This window comes from Phalangium opilio, unplaced genomic scaffold, assembly GCF_054372755.1.
Source record: "Phalangium opilio isolate 3A_F unplaced genomic scaffold, DU_Popi_V2 ptg000031l_1, whole genome shotgun sequence".
Lineage (NCBI taxonomy): Eukaryota > Metazoa > Arthropoda > Arachnida > Opiliones > Phalangiidae > Phalangium > Phalangium opilio.
In genome coordinates, this window is record NW_028324158.1 from 12874722 (window position 1) to 12895903 (window position 21182).

The 21182-nt window shown below is 37.3% G+C and overlaps 1 protein-coding gene across 3 annotated transcripts in view; it reads right to left on the reverse strand.

Moving 5' to 3' along the window:
- LOC149690712 (teneurin-m-like) overlaps nucleotides 1-21182 on the reverse strand; it is a 143772-nt gene that overhangs the window by 23313 nt on the left and 99277 nt on the right. For all 3 annotated transcript variants that reach the window (XM_089870325.1, XM_089870324.1, XM_089870323.1), the window contains 6 exons: nucleotides 16865-17286; nucleotides 16338-16448; nucleotides 15080-15432; nucleotides 13661-13772; nucleotides 10785-10889; nucleotides 1101-1295 (listed from right to left, as the gene is read on the reverse strand). In XM_089870325.1, coding sequence (XP_089726451.1) covers nucleotides 1101-1295; nucleotides 10785-10889; nucleotides 13661-13772; nucleotides 15080-15432; nucleotides 16338-16448; nucleotides 16865-17286 — 1298 coding nt within the window. The remainder of the gene's footprint in view (nucleotides 1-1100; nucleotides 1296-10784; nucleotides 10890-13660; nucleotides 13773-15079; nucleotides 15433-16337; nucleotides 16449-16864; nucleotides 17287-21182) is intronic.

Here is a 21182-nt window from a genome sequence, read left to right on the forward strand (position 1 = left end):
AGGTAAACTTATCGATTGGGGGGGGCCTCCCTGTCCGTTCAGAAGTCGTTTCTTATCATTTTTGCGCGTGGAATGAGTCCATTTGTCCGGAGGAATAGGAAAGAGAAAAAACGGTACGTTCTCTCGGACTGTCAAAAGTGGCAAACATCTTGGCTGATATAAATCGTTTCCAGTCAACTTTATTCTCCTTCCGACTTTGGTAAGCGAAGTCTAAGTTAGGCCTTTGTTGATTTCTCCAACCCTTACCCTTGTTCCCCTTCCATACATTTTTTATTTTCAGTCCCTAGATGCTGGGAAAAAGTCTTTTCTTCTAAAGCTAGTCTCGAGATCCAAATAAATGGAATGACAAAATTTGGCCATTATTATTTTTCCTCTTTCTAAAAAAAGTAAAAAAATAAAAATTCTTTATTTTTCTATCGCGGGTTTAAAAGAGTTGAAGAAGGAGACTGTAAGCCTTTGCTTATTTTTTTTCTTTCTTCGAGAATACACTCGCTAGGCCTTGGCTGCTACGATGGAGCAGGCACACCATTACTATTTTCATCCGGCCAGTTTCTTTGATGGGAAAATGTTTTATCGTTTCGTTTCTAAGATATATTTTTTCTTCGTCTTTCTCTTTGTTTCCCGCGATTTTTGTGAATTTTCTTTTTCTAGGAAATTTTTTTTTACTGAGAAAATTGCCACCCACCTCGGGCCGGGTTTATTTTGAAAGCGATAGCTCTCTTTCTGTATCCACGATCGTAAAAATATATTTTTGTGTTGCCTAAAACTATATAAGAAACAAAATCTGGATTCGTGGTTTCATATTTGCGGTGAAAACAAATTTAGAGCGTCAATATTCATAGTGATATTTATAAAATTCATATCGTGTACATTATATAAAAATGTCCTCGCTTAATTTGTGTCTAGACGTTATCAAGGGAAATTAATTTTCTATCAGCCGATGGCAATTTCACATATTCCCCCCCATTCGGTTTTGATAAAAAGGGCTGACAGAACATCTCCAAAATAGCCTCAAACCCTCTAATAAATTATAGGTCTCCAGTTTTTTTCAAAAACGACCGAATTAATCATGAAAGTAGATCTATGAAAAATGGTCTTACCTTCTTCGCAATGATCTCCTTTGAAACCGCTATTACATAAACAAGTTCCTTCGACGCATAATCCATTGCCATTGCAATCGGCAACTTCGCATTCCGCAACGGGTATACTACATTCGGGACCTTTCCAACCGACGTCACATCGGCAACTTCCGTGAACGTATCGACCATGTCCGGAACATAAAACTGGACAAACACCTGAGAAATTAAAAAGAAAAAGAAAATATTAAACAAGGTGGGTCATGAATGATACTTCAAGAGCAATTATTCCACGCAGTAAGTAATGCTAAATAAATCCACTCTCCAAGAAAATCAACTCAATGATTTGCTTTCTAACTTCCCCATTCAATCCTACGAATGGAATCAATCGATCTGAATGAAAAGCCACCACCACAAAACCGACCACCTTCTCCCCGGTACCATCAAAATTGAATATAAATCCTATATTGGCGGTTGAATCGGTGTTGGATTGGACTCCCCTCTGGACCCTGAACCAAGCTAGCAAACTAATCATTTTTCTTCTAGACCAATTTTTCCTTCCTTGTAGGCTTTAGTTGTTGGTTCGTGAAATGTTTTCGACAAATAATTCCATTTTCGTGGTTGAGTATGGTAGAATCCCTTGCAAAGCCTCATTCAGAAGTTAATAACACGAAGTGAATATATTGTACATCATTCTGGAGCGCCCCCAAAGAGTTTATCATCATTGGGTTTTTCCCTTTTCACATCGTTATGACCTTCTATTTGTCCCCCCACCTCTTAGGTGGTATACCCCGTTTCAAAGTTAGGGGGTGATGGTTATATATAGTCTTTTCTTTTGGTAATCAATTTTCCCTGCCGCTAGATGGCACTGTCTCATCAATAACCAACGAACCAACTGAAGAAGTGCAGGGTGGAAAGGGGGGAGGGGAAGAGATTGGAGTAGGGTGCGAGATATAGTTGATATACTAAACCTAGTGTAATAAGAAACCGGGTTTGCAACCGGAAACTGACTCTCCATCGCTTTAAGAATAACCAAGCATACTACCCCCCATGGTTTCTATGACGTCATTTCCCCTGACGTAGAGAATTATAGGCAAATTAGCAAAGGGTAGGACATACCCTAAACCAAGTTTTAAAAAAATAATTAAGAAAAAATATTGAAAGAAGAAATATTTGAAATTGACATTAGCCTTTGTTAGTTTGATTCGCAGCCAAGGCACTCAAATACTACGGTTAATGTTATACCCCTCTTTCTAAATGATGAAACCTTTTCTTTTCGGAAATCAAAATGACATGCAAATGAGCATTATTTGAAAATTGATGATTGGCTACTAGGGGCTATAATTCAAACTGCGGGGGGGGGGGGCTAAAGGAGGCAATAATAGTTTCGAATTTCAACGCTAGGGTTTGTTATCTCCTTAAGGAAAAATAAAACGAAAAGCCAAAATCCGCAAAATCTCCTAATGATTTCGGGGTAATATATTGGACACCATCCAGATGCGACCAGTATAAGAGATGGGTTAAGGGAGCCAGGCCAACTTGGTGGTAACCAGAAACGGACGTGGCTGCCCTGGAAATGGCGTAATGGGCAAGGAAGGGGGTAGGTTGGTTAGATCTCGAGTTAATTTACTCATTAGTGGTAACGTCTTAGGAAATATTTAATGACCTCTCTTTCTGAAAATCGAATTGGAGATCGCCTAAATTTTAACCAGAGATGGATTAATTTATTTAATATAATGATTAGGTAATAATGATGTTATTTAAAATTAAACTAAATTATTAATGAATATATTTAGGCAAATCTAATTGGTACAATATATATCTAATTTTGCGTAATATGATTTGGTCTACAATTAATTTAATTAACGCTTAAATCAAAGCTAACAGGGTTTATCTTACCAAGACACTTAACGTATTGTTTTACAATTGGGTAAATACCACTATAAATTCCTCTCCTTCCAAGGATGCAATCGCTTTGGGAATAATGTTAAAAATAAAGTCATATTTCCCTTAGGTTACCCCCCAGGGACGGGGGTATTTCCCCCCAAACCCCAAAATCCATTGCAGAAACGTTTGCAAAATGAAACTAAGTCTTTCTTATACAGTAATCCGTCTCAGCGAGAGATTGGTAAGGCGCCGAGCGAGCGACAAAGAAAACCGATGGTCAGCTTACGGTCAAGACCAACACGGCTAGCTACCACCGCGTGTTTCTGTCGGACAACGTTCGATACTCTATCCTAGATAACTATTCCGGGCCTTACAAAAGGAAGCTAGCCAACTCGCGGCTAGAGCATTACAAGACCAAATTGCAACGTTATAGTTATACCAATACCCAAAACCGCAAGACGCTTGCTTGAACCAAGCTTAGAAATCAGAAATTGGATACTATCAGATATCCGTAACACTAAAGGCCTTTTCAGACCATAGAACTTGAGTTGAGTAAACTAGTTGGGTCTTGTCAACAGACGTTGGACAAGGTGAATCACCAAATTAAAAATTAAATCACTAACCAATTTTTTCTGGCTCAAATTTTTGACCCATGTAATTGAGTCAAAAGTTGTATCGTTTGAAAAGGCCTTAAGGTACGCCCTGCCTTTGCCTCTACTAAATTGCGTTGCGTCTGACGTTCATGAATTCCACCTTAGAACGTCAGGCTTAAATCAGAAGCTTCCAATGGATAAACCTCCTCAAGTTACCATCTTCTGCTAAGACATAGCTAAGCCTCGTGGCTAGTATCCTTACAACCCATTGCAAACTGAAACTGAGACAAAATAGGAGAAGCAAATCCGGTGCGGATTCCCCCGGACTATCGCGAGATTTTCTTCTTTCTTATTATTATAGTTTCTTCCATCCTTTGCCCCCCCCTACCCTCCTTCTTCACGCAATGCATTCTCCCGTCCGGAGGAGCTAGTAACTTTCTTTAGCCACTGCGGAGTAGCGCAATGCACGACGGGTAGTAGGGGAGGGGATGGGGTGTTAGTCGGAAATATGGTTGGTCGGGTGGTAGGCATTTACGCTATTTCTTATTAGATTGCTTCGAAGAACGGACGGACGGAAAAGCTTTTTCCAGTTCAGCCGCTATATAGCATCTACACCACCGGAGAAAATCGATAAATCCCTATGGAATGTTCCCAAGCTAAAGTAAATACACATAACCAAGTAAGTAGTAGTAACAAAAGGTCTTCCTAATACCAGAAAACACCTTAGCTTTGAGCGCCAGGCTATCTTTCTTGCAAAAGTAATCAATGTTTTCCAATAAATTCTGATTTTTAACCAAAAAATAAAATAAAAACCAAAAGTTCATGATAGGGCAAGGCAATTAGTCTCGTGGGTAATTAATATAACAAGAAATATTTGATGGATTAGTTAGTATGGGGATTAATCTCCCATGAGATTACAGTAAAAATTCAGAAGGTATCTGCACCATTAAAGTGGTTTTTTTTTCTTTTCGTTATACCTTTGAAACTTTTATCAGGAGACATTAATTATAAAAAAAAAAAATAATAAAAAATTCTAACTATCGATGAATTTTAGCTTTGATTCTTTCTCTCTAGTTTCAAGTATTTATTTCAATTATATCATGAATATATACTTAAAAGATATAATCATTTGAGCTCGAAGTAAAATAAGAAGTGGATAAAATATCTATTACGATAAATATTCAAGGAAGAATTGAATAGATTCATGTACGATACTTATTTCTTTTTTTTTTTTTCTAACTTTAGAAATCCGAAATCTTATAGTCAAGCTCGTGCTAAGCCTAGATGTACCTAGTTCTCTACAGAGAGGATGAGAGAGAGAGAGAGAGAGAGAGAGAGAGAGTTAGGGAGAGAGAGAAAAAAAATTGAATTCTAGTGGGAATATTGAAAAAGTAAGGAAGGGTAAAGATTATCAAGCTCGTATAAGGCTTAAGGTTCGTAAGGCAAAGGCACAGGCACGAAAAATTCGTTTTTAGCCCTTATAAAAAGAAATTTAAATCAAGAAATGAAAAAAAAAGGGGCTTTTGTCGAAGGAGCTTCGCTTCGCTGCGCCATTTCATTGATATGCTAATTCCCTTTTCTTTCTGGGCTACAAGTCTCTCGTTCAATTTTTTTCCTCGGATATTTTTCTTTAAAAACCTTAGACTTAATCCAAAATGCTCCGCAATTTTTTTAAAATTAAAAAAGAAAATTAGAATGAGTTTTTAATATTTTTTAAAAAAATTAATCCGTAGAAAATTTCGGATGTAATTAATTTGAATGTACAGTATAATAATGTCTTAAAAATAGCAACCAATTTAAAACATTAATGTGTAATTAACAAGTATAAGTTTAATTAAGATATTTATAAGATAAATTCTGGGGTTTCTGTTAAGTGGAGTAGGGGCTAATTACGAAAAAGTGGGCAGTTTAATTCTTCCTGAATAAAACGAATTGCATTTGTAGCTATTTTGAGAAGTCCTTTCAATTAGTTAAATAAATGAATTAAACTAAACTAAATTGTAACCTTCTGGGTAGGGGTTTTAAAATACCCCCTTATATTCTAAAGTAAAACCCACAGCTAAAATGTCGTATCTAAATTAACCTGCACCTTCGTTATTTTTACCTGAAACTTCATTAAATGGAGTGGACTTACTTGGTTTTTAAAATAATAGTAAGAAATGGGGTCGGGGTGGAGGGGAGAGGGGCGGTTATGTAAGTGGAAAGCTGTTTTAATTCTAATCGTTAATTAAAGCAAGTTGCCCGGATTATCGATTAAGTGGGAAAAGAGTTAAGGTTTTTGGGGAGAGGAGAAGGGGGAAAGGGTTGAGATGGAAAGTTTCAGAAGCTAGAGTGGCGATTATTCTTGGGCACATTAAAGCCTTAGCTCTGGGGTCGGGGTTGGTTGTTGGGATTGGGTAAGTAGAATTGGGGGTTGTGTTGGGATTCCAACAGTCATTTATTTTGGTTGCCCCCCCCCCATACATCCCTATCAGTTCCCCCAAAAATACGAAGTAATTTTTGGAATCCACAAAACTGCCAAACCCAATATATATATTTCAAAAATACAGGTAAAAATAACCGATTTTTCAGATAATTTTAACGTATTTTATTTTTTTCAAGGCAGGATAAATAATTCCCCAAAATATATTTCATTTATTGATAAAATTCAGCCCAAATTTTTGTATTGAATATTTAGGATAGATCAATATCTTGTCATCGAAATATTCCTATGGCTTCTAATTTAATATCAGAGATTTAAAATATTAGGTATACTTTTATGAATTGAAATTTCGTCGCTAGGTTTTTGGAAAAATTCAAAGACTTAAACTTGACACGAAATTAATTTCAAAAAGTACCCTTTATCAAAGTTGAATAAATATTCTTCAAACCAACTTCAATATTTTTAAATTAAAATTAAAAATATTTTTAAATTAGAAAACTTTGCGAAGTTTAATAGGGAAATAAGTTCGGAACTTCATTCTTCTTTTCAAAGAAAGACTTAGCCTAGACGTAATATTCGATATTTCTTAAGGATAAAAGTAGAAATATTTATATATATATGCTGATGATTACTTGCAGTCCAGACGGGAATTCGGTTGCGAGAAATTTATAATCTTAAAAGTTGGCAACGATAAAATTATTCGTTTTTAATCCCCTTTGACGCTGAAGGCAACAGTACAATACAGATAATAAAGTACAACGGAAAACAAAAGAAAATTTTGCGGCCAAAATAGATGGTCCTGTTAAGTTCGGAATTTCATCTAACACTCTTCCATCCTTTCCTAGTGCGAACATTTTTAATCGAAATTCAGACTTTGGCCCACTTTAACCCCTTCCCTTTTCACCCCCCCCCCTAGAGAGAATAGAGACGAGAAAAATAAGGTCTAACTATCACGAATTATTTACTTCCTCCATGAATATTGAACCATCAATTACTCACGTTGCTTTAATGAAAAGTTAAACTAAGTTAATATTAATATTAAGTAATTATGGCCAAAGAACACGTGACACGCTTTCTGCCTTATACGATAGTTAGTTGAGAATTGTGGATGAGTTAACTTCCAAATATTACATTCATGAAGTTCTTTAATAAATTCATGGAATAGCTGGTATATTTTAGCGGCTTCTTCCTTAAACTTTCCCGAAGTTGTTCCTTAAAATATTTTAATTTTAACTGCTGTCTCTGTCGAAATTGGGTCGTGCAGGCGCAGGCAGATGGGGTCCTGGGGGCCAAGCCCCAAAGCTTTTAATGAGAAAAGAGGATTTTTCCCCCCTACACAACGCTGCAACACGTTCTGAATAATTTATCTTCGGATTAAGAATTTTCAAGGAATTTTAAGGAATTCCTTACTAAAATTTACGTATACAAATATTATTCTGGCGAATAAAGAACAGGAAGATAATAAATAATTTAGTTTTGGAAATCAAGCGATGGAAAACTAGCTGTTGATCGAGACAGAGCCGAGCGAGAAAAAATACAAAAATTATCCTTCAGATAATAATTAAGACGTCTAGAACAAAACTAGGGGCTTATCGAAAACACGGGGAAAAATTCTCTCTCTTTCTCTCTCTCTGATCTGGAGTGCGTGGAAGGAAGCTCAAAAGAAACTAAATTGCATCTCGTAATAAATCAAGACGAACTTTTCCCTCATCAACGGACCAAGGATGGAGAGAGGCAAACGGAGAAGCAAAGACTTTTCTTCATTCGTTTCTTTATTCCTTCATCCTCTCCCTATCAAATCCCGAGGTGTTGGATACTAGGCGTATTTTTATTGAAATCCCTCTCTCACTTACATATATAAAAATGCAAGTATCCAACCCCTAAAAAAGCACGTTAAGCTTTCATTAGAATCCGTCGCTCGCGCACACCGATTAAAACATTTTCCTTATCGTTATTTTTCAATGCGGTAATTTGTATAAAGGTATTTGTGGGTGGAATTCAAGAACGCCTCCCAACTATTTTTTCCATTCTCCCCTAATATCCTTCTATTATTTCAAAGAAAACGTATTCTCGTTCTCTAACAATGATTGAATACGTCTAAAGCTAAAAATAGTGTTTATTCAATGTAACCCCATTTAGTTCATTCCCTCGTACATTTGCGTATTACCAGATTGCGCAAAAAGGGTTTGCGCGTGAGGGTTGTAGCGCGTGGTTACCAATAACTGGCGCGTACAAAAATATTTCTCTTTAAGCCTCGGCTCGAGGTTTGTACGTAGCTCTTTTGCCCAAACTAAACCTAGCTATGCCTTGGTCGAAATTAATGTTCTCGCGGGATAGGAGCATGCAGCTAGGAACGAGTAGGAAGAAAAAAAGCAATTAAAGACGAGAGTTCCCCCTACAGGGGGGCAAGAAGTAACTCCCCCCCCCCCCGCGGGAGGAAAAGATGGAGAAAGGGGATCGATGAAAATGACTTCCAAAAATGTTTTTGTCGCATATATATATTTCTTTTCTGGATGGATCTAGCAGCGGGATCAAGAATCTAGAAGTTGTTTTTGCAACAAAAGAAACTACAGAGGGGAATTTTCATTCTTTTTTTTCCTCCAAAAGAGATCTTTGTAAGCTCACGACGGGAGTATTACTTAAAGAAGAAGAGAAACAAGCCTTCATTGGGGAATTAAAAAGTCTTTTTCTTGTCTAACCATTCAACGGGGCTTAATTGAGCGACTATATATATACCCCTTGAGTGCCTTGGAAGCGACAAAAATAAGGTATATATAAGACTATAAATTCGTTTTATCGCAAAATAGAGAAGCCGATAATACGTAACCCAAAACGTCAAAACCTGATTTTTAATATAGGCGAACCCATAGTAATCTAGAGTAAATGGGGTGGAGTTCGGAGTATACTCGCTATCACGGAGGACCCTTTTTCTACTCCCTAGTGGGTATTTAGCCCCACAAACTTGGGCGTAGAGCCATTTTGAGATCTCGGTATACTTGGTAAAGAGTGCGTGTCGGGCCCCCTTAGTAGATGGCATGGTTAAGATACTCAGACCCGTAATATATTTGCATATATAAAACTCCATTCAAAATGACTCCTCAAACATCTCATTTAAAATGCCCTTACACCATTAAAACACCGGTGTTTGGATAACGATATAATTTATATATATATTTCTTTTACCCTAAAATGAGGGCACGCATATACCAAGCCAAAATGTATGTTATGTTCCCATCATTGCAACAGTCTGTTATAAACATTATATTTTCAGTTTTTATTTATACTGAATAATTTCTGATTTATATCACAGTTGGGTCTTTTTAGTTTTTTGAATTTTATGCCTGAAACCATAACAAAAGAAAAAAGACCTTCACTTAAGGTTGACGTTAATGTTTAAAGGAATATTTACAACTACCTAGGCTAAATTAATCGTATCTAGGCTTTGAATTAAATGTCACTGAACGTAGAATATTTTAAACACATACCATTTAGTGCCATACATAGGAAGATATTATTATCTATAACATTGGAAATATGCGACAAGGAATTATATTAGCATAAAATAGGAATGCCGAAAAGTATTTCTATATAAAATTTATGAATGATTCATATAACGTGATTTTACAAGTCCGTGGTATAACAACGGTCGAAACCATTCCTCGATAAAATGTCCTTATAGTCCGATATTCAATTGAAATATTTTGCTACACAAAATATTCTACATACACATATATACGAAGCTGCATTCAATTTCGGATTTGCATTTTACAAGTTCCATTTATTTATCCGGAATAGAAAGACTGAAGCTTGGTCGCATCTACGCACTTTGTATTAAATTTACATACGATTTAATACGGTAAAAGGCGGAGAAATGCCACTAGGCCTATACCCTGACGTTTCGTGCATACAACGTGGAAAAGATTGCGTTTGCTATACATTTCCCATTATCTTTTTGGCAATTCTAAGCGTATTGCCAATTTAATCTGCCTACACTATAAGATAATTCGAGATTGGTAAGTACTCTAACCTGGCCTATACTGTTTCAAAATGCTAAACTTGCACTTGCCATTCTTTCTGGGAGAAAATCTCCTTCGAGGCAAAATCTTAAGCTCAAATGTATCACTGGACAAGGCGATGTCCACTCATTCAGTTATAGTAGAACGGAATTATTTTTAGATGTAAAGGGTTAAAATGAATTGAGGTATTTCAAATTTATCTTCTGAAGGTAATTAAATAATTAATTACGGTCAATTACCCATATCCCTCTTGACACGGAGTGGAAAATTCTCTCCCCTTCCATACCGGAAATTCTTCAAGAATGGGGCTCGTTGGTTGTTACCCCTGACATTCTGAAGTACTTCTAATTCTTTCCCGCTGTAATTCATAAGTACAACTGCTCCCTGAAGGTTTTGGTTGGAGGGGGATAGCCCCATGACTAACCCCCCTTATTGTAACAAACGTGTACAGTCACCACCCAAAGATTAATTAACCCTGGTATAGTCTAAATCTTGAATGGAATGCGATGAAATTCAAAGACCTACTGCATGAGAAAGCTAGACTTGAACGAAAAACTTAATTGTAAAAGACGAAGCGGTATTAAAGGTAAGTCAACCCTTTTCCCAAGTATCTAAGGTATCTTTGATCAAGCCAGTATACGGTTTTTTGATTGGTCCAAATAGAAAAGTTAGTTACTCGGGACCGGGATCGTTAATGAGCTTAGGCGCTTAGCGCTAATTAGCGGAGAAAGACGGGTTGCTCGCTCGTAGATTAAGTCGAAAGAGAAATAAGAAAGAAAAAAAAGCTTACTGTCAGCGCAGTCGGGTCCGATGTATCCTGGGAAACAGTGGCACTTGCCCAATTGGCAATTCCCGTGACCGTGGCAATTGCTGGGACACGAAGTTGGCACGTCATCTATGACACACAAAGATAAGAAGAATGAACATACATACAGACAACAGAAAATATAATATAAAGAAGCCCACACATTGAAGTAATACGCGTAAATACACAAATATACTACGCTTGTATTCACCTAGCTCGTTTTACTTCGAGTTATGGTTATCTATATTGAGCTCTGTACAAGATACGAGAGAGTCAAATGAAAGTTTTATTGGAATTTTCGGTTGAAGGGAAAAGTGGGTATATAGCGAAACTTATTGACGCCTGTAATCAGATCTTGCATGCCCGAGAGGGGGGGGGGAGAAGTTGCCTTCCAGAAACGTCCCGCCCCCTCCCCCTCTCTCTGCTGGGGCTTTAACCCCCGAGGCATCTAGGAAGCTTCCCCAGAAATTCATTAATTTAGCATTACTGTAATTAAACGGGTGAATTCTGCAGTTCTTGGGGGTGGAGTGAAAATTCTATCGATAACATCGTTCGTTCGTTTTCACGCACTCTTCTCTTCAAGCTTGCTTATTTTTAATGACAAAATAAAAGCTAATTTCCTGTTTAATTAATAACTAGCTAAAATTACTCTCGGAACTTAAGAACGAATCAGTTTTAGCAAACGACTTTTACAAAACTAACTAACTAAATATCCGTACGAAATTGCTTTCAATCAGTTGATAAATTAAAAATTAAGCCCTCTTCCTGCATGCATGCATTGATTCATTTGTTATTGAACTTTGACCTTTCAAAATGATTTGACTTGATTATTTATAATTATAGTTATTGCTTTAAAAATCGCTTGTGTATTCATTAAAATTAAAAGTTAGTTTGACCTATTTAGATTAGTAAATGTATTAAACTAATTTCAATTCAAAGAAGCGTTTGTTTAAATAAAAAAAAAATATTCAACCTCTTTATATAAATTCTAGTTATAACGACAATATAATGAACTGAAGAGACTATAGTAAAATCGACTGAATAAAACGGGAAGAAACGTTCGTGATTAGCATAAGGTCGAGCAAATATTGTCTTGCGATATTAATAATCTCTATCGGTCCAATATCGATTAGGTGCACTTGGCCTTTTAGGGGAGGGGGGGAACACGTTGGAGGTTCTATAACGATATATGCCCAGTTCAAATTCCGCTTCCCATTTATTAGCATTTAAGCGATGAGGGGATAATATACCCTAGCCGGTTTGCAATCATTAAACTATAATCTAAGAGTCAATATCATTGGTCAATACTAGTTTTGGGGGAATAATCGATTGGTCAACGATCAGCGTTCATATGATATTATAAACTGGACGGTATATACTATTAGTTGAAAATTTATTTTCCGTGCTTAGGTAGGAACAAGAGCTAACAAAATATAATTAACTTTAATGCCCCTAGTTTTAAATTTATAGGGGAGTGTTCTCATAACTGTATTCACGTGTTTGGAATTCTAAACAATCGGATTAGTATTGTTGAATATTATAAAACTAAATAAAATATTTGCATTGCAATAAAAGATATTGTCAATGTTCCTATATAGTAAAGTTTAATATTGGTAAAAACACGGATAAGGTAGGAATGAACAATAAAAACTGTCTTCTTACATTCGATCTAAGTTTAAAAATAATTCGAAGGTGTACATTGTTTTCTTTTGCCTTTGAATTATTTAACTGGACTTTTCTAACTTTATAAGTTAGGCTTAGAAAACTTTCCGTGTAAAAATAAATTGGGCATGGGTTGTAGACCAAATTCTAGTCTATTCAATGGAAATATTTGGGTCTACTTCAGTAATCAAACATTGAAAGGAATTAAAATATCAAAGTCTATTTTTGGAACTTCAGAAGTCGAGAACTTAGAAACATTTCCAGTAAAATTAATTGGGCACGGAGTTGTAGACGAAATTTTAGGCTAGTCTATTCAATTTTACCAACTACTTGGGGGCCTTCATCAAACAGAGCTAAAGTAATTAAGACTTTTGAAAGGACAACCTCCAGGTATAAAATTTGATTCGCGAAATTCCTAATTTGTTAAATCTAGCCTATGGGAATATTCTCGTATAAATTCTAGGATATGTATGTCTTATTCTTTTGACCTATAAGACAAAGAGAGAGAGAGAGAGAGAGAGAAAAGGTTTAGATAAGCCTAAAGCGTTATCTGCGAATGTCCAGTCAGCTTATATAAGTCGGGTAGAACAACTCTTCCGTGATTAAAAACAGCTGGATATCTCTTTATTCCCCCCCCGTGCTTCCCGTTTATCCGTTTCGTAGAACCCCCCGCGGGGTTAAAGGGGCTTGGGGGAGGGGGTCTCGGGCATCGAAATAGTCCGCGAAGTCCTCTTCCTTCAGAGACACAAATGAGAATTTAGTGCCGCTCTATTGTTTTACACTTTTACGACTGCAACCAAAAACCCAGACAAACTCGTATAGACAGCGGCCAACGGTGAAAATGTTTCTTATATACATTTACACCGGGATACAAAGGCTCAAAAAGGTAAGAATTCAAGCCATGAATACGTTAAACTCCTCCATGAATTACTATCTCTAACCCTTATAACTTCGCTTTCAAAATAACTAAATTTGAAATGAAATAAATGGGGAATATTCCTGAGATAATGGAATCGATTCATGGAGGATCAGGATACAACTCTAATGTACACTGTCTTTGAATTATGGTTCCATACACGGATTTTATAAAAGCTCCCCAAAAATATTACATGTTCTCCACGGAAATATTTTAACTTTTTTTTTCATACCAGACTGGTCTACTGTGTCCATGATTATGATAAAGCAATCTTTGTACTTACTGGCTGTGTTTGGTTGCAAAGAAACATCCACTGGTACATTGTCATCGTTAACGATAGCCAGGTACCAGTCGCCTGGTACGAGGTATTGAACTATGCTCACTTCTTCACGTAACTGAAATTACAGAAATAAAAATTCGAGGCTTAAGTTTAATGTCCAAAAATTTCATATTAATTCATCAAAATCCTAACTAAAACGTTTCCAAAATTCAATAAATTCTTCCACCCCAAACTAAACTAAGTTACAGTTGTCAAACCGCGAGGAAACAATCAGTTCTCAAACCATAATCATAACACCCTCTGAAGACGCATCAAAACAATTTCGTCACCCCAAAAGAAGTATACAAGCATCCTTACAAAGAGATCGGAACTAAGTGTAATTCATTTTAGTTCCCCAACACGATCGACCATCTTCATGGTTTGTAGAATTACAATTTGAAATGTGTCCAGGGCTAACCGAAATGGGAGAGGTCGTTTCGACAAACCATATCCATGGGTGCAAGTATCACGTTTTAGGTCTTCAGAACGCATCTTGTTTCACCCCAGAATTACTATTGAAAAAGGGAGAATATTTTTTTGGGGGGGAGGAGAAAGCCCCTCAAAGACAAGATATGTTCCGGGGGAATCGTCCATCTACCATAAGTCAACGTGACACCCCGCCAAAAATCGGATTACTGGCGGACTATCACTATCAATAATTTCGTCAAGAGGAAATTTGAACAAGACCCCGTTCTGAATAATATCCAAGATGGAATAGAGAGAGAGAAAAGGAGAAACTCAAGATGAAAAGATGACCAGAGAAGAGCCCCAAGTATTCATCGAGATAGGTCGAACGGAGAATGGAGTATTCTAGGGTTAGGCAAAACGATTTTCAGTGAAGAAAATCACTTGATGACTCAAGATGGAGAGATGGGAAGACCAAGAGCGTGAGATGGCTGTTCAATATCAAAAGATGAATACACACAAAAAAATGGGGGAATCCTACGGTGTGAGATGGCGATATAGGAATATCGTCTGAGAGGTTCATGAATTTTTCAACGAAGCGGGTGCACCCACGGACACCCTAAATGGGTTATGGGAAATATTGCAAACCACGTGCGGATGGGGTGGCGAAATGGGCATGTGGTCATCTTTGCAAAAACTCCAAAATATCTTTAATATAAAAACCCAAAGATGTAGTTGGGTTATAGAGGGGATATCTCCGAATAGCACCCCGTGTCCAGCAGGGGGCAGCGTCACGGAAACTGAAGATATCTTCAGAGTTAGGACGAGAATAACAAAACTATGTCGTCGATATATCATTGGGTCATAACTATTACCACTATAGGTTTGCTAGGAATCCCTGGGGGCGTGGTATCGTAAAGGGTATCCTAAACCATTTCATCTACTGAACGAATAGGTAGAAGAAGTACTTGTACTGACCATTGATGTCCTTTTGTAGGTCTTTCTGTGATCATCACCGATGACCTCGGTAAAGTCGTGCGCCGATATGGTTGGCGGATCATTTTTCCTTCCGATGAGGGCCAGGCGGCTCCCGTGAGGCACCGTGAAATTAAACCTGATGAAACCAGAGTTGGGATGGCTAAACCAAACGTTCCAGCTTTGTCTCGGTTGCAGATTCTTAAACAGGGAATCGCCCAAGGAGACGCGTTGATAAGCGCTCATGTCGTTCGGAAGTAGATTGCATTTCCCGTTACCACCACTTCCTCCACCGTTGCCGCCTGACCAGCCCAGACCACCACTTCCCATACCACCTCCACCGTCCTTGTGCTCAGCTAAAGAAAAAATATACAAAAACCCATAAATCATGATATAACATTTGCTAAAATATTAAACATCAAATTTCTTCAAATTATACCATAGGGTACCTATAACGACTAAACTTATTTCTTAACCCATAAGCTTAAATAGTTAAAGGTTAAATTAATTATTTAGTCCTCTATATTTCTTTTCTTTCAACAATAAATAGCTTTTCTTGGGAATAAGAGAAATTTAGAAATAAAAGGTTAAAAGGCCATTCACTTCATCAACAAGAACAAAATAAGGAACAAATCCTCTTAGGAGATTCTTTGCCGTTGAAATTATTTCAAGCAACCAATGAAATTAATTACGGCAAAAGTAGTAACAGAAATATACCCTGGTATAGTTAATTTTTCATTACTTAAAATAAATTGAACAAGGAAGAGAAAATTAATTACGAAACAAAGTCTGGAGTTAATTTCGTTATTAAGAAAACTAAAACTGGGGAGTTTTCTTTTGAAATCCCTAAAAGAAAACTGGTTTTTCTCTTTTAAAATGTATACATGTATGTACGAACAAAGAGAGAAAAAACATCGTAGCAGATCAGATGGTACGCGACAAAAACGACAAGTCAGAGAATGTACATAGACCGGTCTCTACTTGCAAGAAGGTTCAACGGTTAAACCATCTCATATACCAAGGGGGATAAAAACTATTTCACAGACAAAAAACCCTGGAAGAAAAGCAAAAACCAAAAACAAAAGGAAATGGAACTGGAACTTGGTTGGTACAGGGTTTTGGGGGGCCGGGTTCCTTTCTTTCTTTCTTTGGCGAACGAGCTTAGAAATAAGAGTGATTGGTTCTGGCACTAATGGTCCAGCGTGGTACAGTCACATGGCATATCACAGAAAAACAATAGATGGAGAGAGAGAGAGCTTACCATTTGACGGAGCCGTGACCGGTAAACCCGTGGCGGTATAAGGAACATCTTGATCCTCCATAACGATACATTGACGATTCATCTCAGGAAAATCATTCAAGGAACTCATAGCTGAAAATACATCAATTATTTCATTCATTTATAGTATATCTACGACCTTTTAGAGCTAAAAGTATAGTAGACCTAGCCTAGTAGTACAACTAAAATAATCTACTCCAGCTTACGTTAGCTAAGACTCTGGGATTCTTGGATCTGAGTCTCAGCTAGGGACTAGGTATAAAAAAATTGGGGAAAAGACCATGAACCAACATTCCCTAAGAAGATTAAGCATCTTCTTCCTATACCCAGTCTTAATCCCTTCCGCGGAAACTCTACTATACTATTGTTGCGCGATAGTTATTAAAAAAGAAGGTATACCCCAAGGAAGTTCCTTTTGCCTTAATTGGACGAGGGATCTTTTTCGAAACTGTAGGCCTACTGGTCTATTTTTTTATTATCATTATATAATTAATGAAAACCGAACTTACCGGCTAAGTAGGCCAAGATGGTGGTAAGAATAACGACTAGACAAATGAGAACGATACAAGTTGTCTTCCAGGAGCAATAATGGTTACAAGCTTTCCGGAAGTGAAATCTGGAAGTTGAGAGGGCGGAGGAGGCGAAGGCGGAAGTGGCGGAGAAAGGGGCGCGGTTATTATTGCCGGCCACCGTCGGGCCTTGGATCAGCTGAGGATTGACGCAGTTGGTCACTGGCACCATCGGTCCCGTCGTCGAACTGGGCGTACTGCAGAAGACGGGCAAAGGATTCGAGTACGTCGGTCCACCAACGGCTGACGTCACGGTTGTCGTAATAACCGAATTACTAGCTAAAGTCGTCGTGGATGTTGAGTTCGGCATTGGAATGTTCGTAGTATCACCTTTGGTGAAAGGTTGTGGCTGACTGTATATCCTGTAAACAAAACCAGAGAGAAGAGAAAAATTTACTTTAAAGTTTACTGAAAGGGGAAACGCATTAAGGAGGTGGTGGTGCATGGTGGTGGTTTTCTCTTAGCCCGCAGTGCACTCTGGGAACTTTGAAGAACGTTTCTTCATGGTTAGTATATATTGCGTAGGGTGCTATAGTATGACAACTATCTTGGTAGAAGGGGGTCCACCACCCGCGGGTATAAATTAGTTTTCGGACAGAAAAGGGCCCGAAAACGAATGAAAAGGCGGGAAAAAGCGGGGTTGGGCTTTCCCGCCAAAAGCTCTACTATACAGTGAAATATTTCCAAGGAAAACTTGGCTTCAAACTCATTCATCATTTATATACCCACTTTTCAAGAATCCCCTCCCCCTATATATATTTATATATATACTTTTAGATATTTTAGAAGCAAATATATTTATCTTCAGTTCAAAACTGAAGATGGGCGGGAAAACAGTTTTCAGGGGTGAGAAACTGACGGAGATTTGAAAGTAAAGAGTGAGTTATAATGGCCGACAGTCAGTCTTAATGTCAACTAACATCATAAACTTTAAATTATTTTTAATAAAAGTTAAAAGGTGTAAGTCCTGTAAAATCAAAGTTTCAAATTTGTATCTCCATAAACTGTTCCAAAGAATTTTGTCTATTTTAGACCATATTAATCTTCCCCCAAGCTAAGCCTAATTATGAAAGGTAAAAGCGTAATTTACCTTTTAGATAAAACTTGGTAACTTGGTGGAAATGAAAAAGCGTTATATTCTGTGCAGGAAAAACAACAAGCAGAACCTAAAGGGGTTTTCGCGCCTAAAATGGCTCTTTGTAGGGGAGTAAGGGGGAGGGGGTATGAGCCCCACATCGTTTTTCGGGAAATAGGGTATAGGATAATTAATGAAAGAGTATACTCTCAGTTAGGGTTAGATAGTACGGAAAATTGGGGAAATACAAAAATGCCTCCAGTACGGGGCAGTATCTAAGCCTATTTGTAGTACATATAATTTTATCAGATAATGGGGGGCTCTCCATACTACGTAGAGGTCGTCTCTCAAAATTCCAACGTTAAGCCTTGGCGGCAAAAGTATGCGAAAAATGCCAGTCAGATCGTCCAACCGAATTATATTTTACGTTCTATCCCAGACACCCACGCGCAAACCGAGGGTGAAAAAAGGTTCATACCGTTTTAAAGGTTCCATACCGAGTACGGTATAGTTAACCTTAGAAAAGTACCTAAAAGTAGGGTTTAAAACGCGTCGAACTCCGCGATTGAGATGACGTTTTAAAACTTCCGCACGGCGAGCCAAGGGCCAAAACTGACGTACAACGTTGCCCTTGTGGAAGAAGTACAGGCAAATTTTTGAAAGAGTACTTTGTGCCTGAAAACTGGCTGGCCAAGACCATTATTCTGTTGACTTTAAAAAAAGGACGGACGAGGCTTAACGTTTTATAGAATGAATGGGGGGAATGAGTTCCCGGGGGGGGGGTTAAATTTAAGGCTTCAGGAAGGAGAAGGAAATAAGGAAAAGCTTAACCATCGGGAAACATTCTTTCGCCAGGAAAGTAAACAAAATATATATAGAGAAAGGGGAGATTTGCTTCGGTTCGAAGAACACTTGGCCTTCTTCGTCTTACCCACTAAATTCTACGCACTTTCTTCTTGACATTACGTTTTAAAGTATTACCGAAAAACGGAAAGGAGATTAAAAGTAGCTAGTCTTTCAAATATCCCCTCCAAGACTCTTGAAAGGTTCGCTCGCGTTTCATCTTTAAAATCCAGTTAGAATTAACGGGTTTTTTATGCATTAATTCTATTTAATTATCAAATCATTTCAGAAAAAAAATTACGTCTAAGCATAAAATGAAAGTTGAGCTGCAAGATAACCTTATAAATGGACCCATCAATACTCTAAATAACCATGTAAGTTCATGGAAAAACATTATCCACGGGGAGTTCTAATACAATATACATTCAAACACATAATAATACGAAATAAATAAAACACACGTTTAAGGACCTGCTTTTAACATAATTCCCAGTTATTATGTTTTTATTATTCCAGCCAATTGAATTATATCTCACACAGTTTTTCCCCCAAGTTGCGAAACGATGTTTACATATATTTTGTCTGACCATTTGACCATTGAAAAACGATAAACATATTCCTAGGAAATATATTAGTAAATAAAAAAGGGATATAAAAAATATACAGAACGTTGCCTAATAAAAACTCACTCTACCGGAATAAACAGATAAATTTTCAAGAGAGAGAAAGAGCAAAAAGAAACTAAAAAGGAACGTTGATATCTCGCGAAAAAGGATGTAAAATCCGTCATCAAAGGAATGATCGTGCTCCCGAAATGAGATGAACCAGAAATACCATGGGGATACAAAATACTGCCTCCAATTCCCGTAAAACTTCCAACGAAGCTAAAACATACATGTATTGTAACAACTCAAACTGGAGCCTGAGTCGCTTCTGTCTCATTTTTAAACAGAGTTCAAGCTTAATATATTTTCCTCATCCGTGGTTAAACTATATACAAATTAAAGTAATTCAATTGTATAATTATTGATTTAAAGTCTAATTAATTAGAATTAAGAGTCATGACAAACGTACAAACTAGCTCCACACTTATCCAATATATTGGAGGTATTTCACGTTCAAATTTGGGAGAGTTCTTATAGCTAATTCGAGTAAACATCACGTTCATATTGGTAGACAGGGGCCGCAACATTTGGTAATGCTCTCTTGTTTACCAGTCTAGAAATCCCCTTACGTGGTGGTACGTATCTACACTAAATAGTCATTTAAATTACAAACTCGGCTGAGCTTACGTAGAAGAGCGAAAACCCGCGGTGCATCTCGGTTAATGTAGTCAGTCAGAACTCAGACTTAGGTCGAAGTTACTCGAGTTAAAATCCCTGAAATGTATTATACCATTTCGGAGTTAGTTCCATTACACTACAAACATTAATATCTACAATATCCACATGAATATTATTAGTACCCTAATCCCTTATAATTAAAATTAATTGGGGTAAACAAACACGGTGTTGTCTCTTTACAGATTAATTCGTATCAATAAAGTCCCCATTCTCACATGAATATTTAATAATGCCAAATAAATAGAGTTACTCTTCGAAATTTATGAGCTGATTTACAACTTCCCGACTGACCCTTGAGATTGAATCAACTCTTAATAAAATTAGGCTTTTTTAACTCTGGGTAAGATTGAATAGATTCATGTAAGTACAAATGGCGCAATTTCAGGCAAAAATCCCCCTTGGAATAGAGCAATTCGGGCCTTGGTCAATTTATCCTAATCAATACTTAATTAATGAGCTTGTATCAATCACGACATAATTTAGCGCCTTACTGCATCAAACTAGGATCGGAAGTTAAGGGGAACCAACGTCACGTAATAGCCCTATCAAACTCGGGGAAGTAAGCCATACTTCCCATCTCTTAGAGTCAAGCCAGGCAGTTGGGACTTAGATACACTCCCCCCATCCCCCAAATATTCCTCCATAGGGTTTACGTTTCCAATATCAAACTACACGGATTACGTTTTGCGAAGATAGCGTCTAGTTTAAGCTTTGGGGATCTAGACAAATATCACAACGTTTGAAGATCATAAATTTTAGAAGTTATTGCCTGTAGGGGCATAGGAGGAAAACTACTAAATTACACCCCAATTTTATTTTGGGGGACCCCCAAAAATGAAGTTGCTTATTAAAAAATATATTTGAAATTTGACCTTTTCCTTACGTTCAAGGAAAAACTAGGAAAGGAAAGGAAGAAAAATAATATATTTTATTGCAATCGTTGGGAAAAGCGTGGTCGGGTTAAATTGTGAATTCACCACCAGCAGAATGTATTGGA